Raw genomic sequence first — 2,500 nt, 5'->3', positions numbered from 1 at the left:
CCCCTTAATGATGGTCTTCCTTGAGGATTCTGAGATTCTTCGGTTGCAAACTCTCTGATCGAAGAATTACACACTTCTTTCACATCTTTGCTTACTCTTGTTCTCTCCTCGTAGGCCTCTCTGTCATGATTCATGCTGCCCATGGAATCTAGAGATAATCGTGGTATATCATCCACGTTCATTTTGCCTGCTGTCTCAAGGCTGGGTATGAAGAAGTGATCTCTGGTCTGTGAATCTCTGCTGGTGCTGTGCGATGAATGACAGTGATTTCTTGGTATGTCGTTATTGAAGGAATACACGTGAGTGACCTTTCCATTTACTCCATTTGCAGCTTGTATATTAGATTCATGAAGAAAGCTTACGGAAGTCACAGCTTCATCAGCTCTGTTAGGTTCTTTATTGTTGCCAAAATAACCTGAATCAATATCCCCAACAAATTTTTGTGAATGGCTGTAATAGTTCTTTATATTGTTCAAGGGAGTGCTAAGTTTTAGCTCTTGTTGAGGGCCCTTTGGTGTGTTTTCCTTAGAAGCTGATATATCCCCTGATGTATTGAAGTTAGACTGTTGAAGCTTTGCTCTTTCTAATGCCAGCAACTCTGCAGCTCGGATTAATGTCTCAATCTCATCCCCGTCATCTGAAAAATAATATCCAAAACTGGAAAACAGGACAGATAAACTTCTTTTTTATCAATAAAACAAGAAAATGAAAGGAATTATGTACAAAGAAGAAAACCACATTTACTTCTTGAAGAATAATACCTTTAACTGACAATCTTTGCATTGGGTCTTTTTACAACTGTTTCATAGATGATGATCATACTGTGCATTTCATACCTTCTCATCACATGACTAACCTGGTCTCACTCGCACTGTAGGAGGTTCATTGGAGAATAATTCGGCTGATGACGTTCCTCTGCTTTCAATCTCACTCTGGCACTCTGAGGCACTGCTCCACACACTGTCGCTATCTTGTTCAGCTTCCTGTTCATTCATTAAAGTCAGAAACTACATACCCCCAAAAAATTTATATCTCTTGATGGATATTATGATTACAATTTTCTCAATACCATTGACAAGATAAAAACAAAAACAGACATTCAAAGTCAAGACTGACAATGACCTTGCAGTTGCACTTACTGTACAGTCTGATGGAGGCTTTTTGATTAAGGATGATAATGTATTTTGCTCTGGATACTCATCAGCCATAATTACAAAGAGGTTAATATTCCTGCATGGATCCAGTCTGCAGAGTTGGAAAAAATACAAATAATTATAACACAGTTAACCTACCTAAGTTTAACTTTGTAGAATGACAAATGCTTTACTTCCATTTATTCATTTTATGTGAATATATGCTAAATTACACTTCATGATGTAAATGTAAATGCACTACCTATACAAGAAATAAAGAAAAAGAAAAAGAAAAGCTCAATCAAAGTCCTTTTATGTGATAATTTGCTAAATATTCCACAGAATGAATACCTTCAGAATGTAAAACACATTTTACTAAGGCAGCAGGTTTTAATTTTTCACCAGATATCAAAGAATATCTTAAAACAATCATAGTAGTGCAACCACATCTATTCATTACTTCAAAATAATAAATATTAATTGAAACAAAGACACCAGCAAAGGCTTTGAAAGTTTTTCTTTTTTTACATAACTATATGATTTGTGTTCTAACCTAAATTCAACTAAATCCAATTGTGATCTGTGAAGGATGGTCTAAAATATTACCTCAAACAATCATCGTAGACTCCATACTACTGATGCTCAAGCAAAGGCTAACAAACCTTCACCTTGTATATTACGGTTAAATCGAGCTAGTAAAGCTTCCTAGTACTTTAGTTTCACATAAGGCACTAACCAAACTCTATCATGGTATATGCATAGCAGAAACTAGCTGACCTTTGCCTGAATGCCAAAACATGTCATTTAAATTATTACCCTTGACTTATGCATTATACTTAAAATCATGTATGGATTACTATCAAAGCACATGCTAAATACGAACACCTGAACTGTTTTACTATTGCACTGGTTCTCTTTCAGTTCACTTACCAACATCGTGACTTTTTGAGGAATGGAACTTAACTGTATGTTCCACACACCCATAAAGTCTCCCAGACTACAAGTATAAAATCCTTACTTCTTTCACTACCATAAACGAAACGAAACTAAAGTCCATCTATCTTTCACAGCTGATCCATTCCTCACGATTTTTTTTTTCACATTCAAACACACCACTTACCAACTTGACTTAGACACTTTATAAACTTATAACCACATCTGTAACCTACGTAACTTATAAACTAAACCCTACCCATGCTAAATTGCCTCCGCCCTCCAGCGTGAAGGTCACCGCGAGCCCCAAGCCAGGCACAAACAAGCCACAGAGTGAGTCATGCGGGGAGGACACCTGCTCGGGAGAAAATCGATTTTCTATTCTCACAACTACTTACCTGAGGTCTAGATGCCGGTCGGACAGCCCATTAGCT

General features: G+C 36.9%; 1 protein-coding gene across 2 annotated transcripts in view; it reads right to left on the bottom strand.

Annotated features, from left to right (window-relative positions):
• The window catches only part of LOC125034793, an 11,224-nt gene that overhangs the window by 8,591 nt on the left and 133 nt on the right, over positions 1 to 2,500 (bottom strand). The window contains exons 1-4 of one of the 2 annotated variants that reach the window (XM_047626769.1): positions 2,465 to 2,500; positions 1,140 to 1,245; positions 857 to 983; positions 1 to 637 (exon numbers count right to left, since the gene is read on the bottom strand). The exon at positions 1 to 637 is cut by the window's left edge and continues 36 nt beyond it; the exon at positions 2,465 to 2,500 is cut by the window's right edge and continues 133 nt beyond it. In XM_047626769.1, the coding sequence (XP_047482725.1) occupies positions 1 to 637; positions 857 to 983; positions 1,140 to 1,208 (833 nt within the window). In that variant the 5' untranslated portion in view covers positions 1,209 to 1,245; positions 2,465 to 2,500. Of the gene's footprint in view, positions 638 to 856; positions 984 to 1,139; positions 1,246 to 2,325; positions 2,440 to 2,464 lie in introns of those variants that run through there. The other variant, XM_047626770.1, reaches the window with a different exon arrangement.

This window comes from Penaeus chinensis, chromosome 18 (assembly GCF_019202785.1).
Source record: "Penaeus chinensis breed Huanghai No. 1 chromosome 18, ASM1920278v2, whole genome shotgun sequence".
Lineage (NCBI taxonomy): Eukaryota > Metazoa > Arthropoda > Malacostraca > Decapoda > Penaeidae > Penaeus > Penaeus chinensis.
Note: the sequence above shows the minus strand (reverse complement) of the source record. Positions and strands in the feature narration are given on the sequence as shown.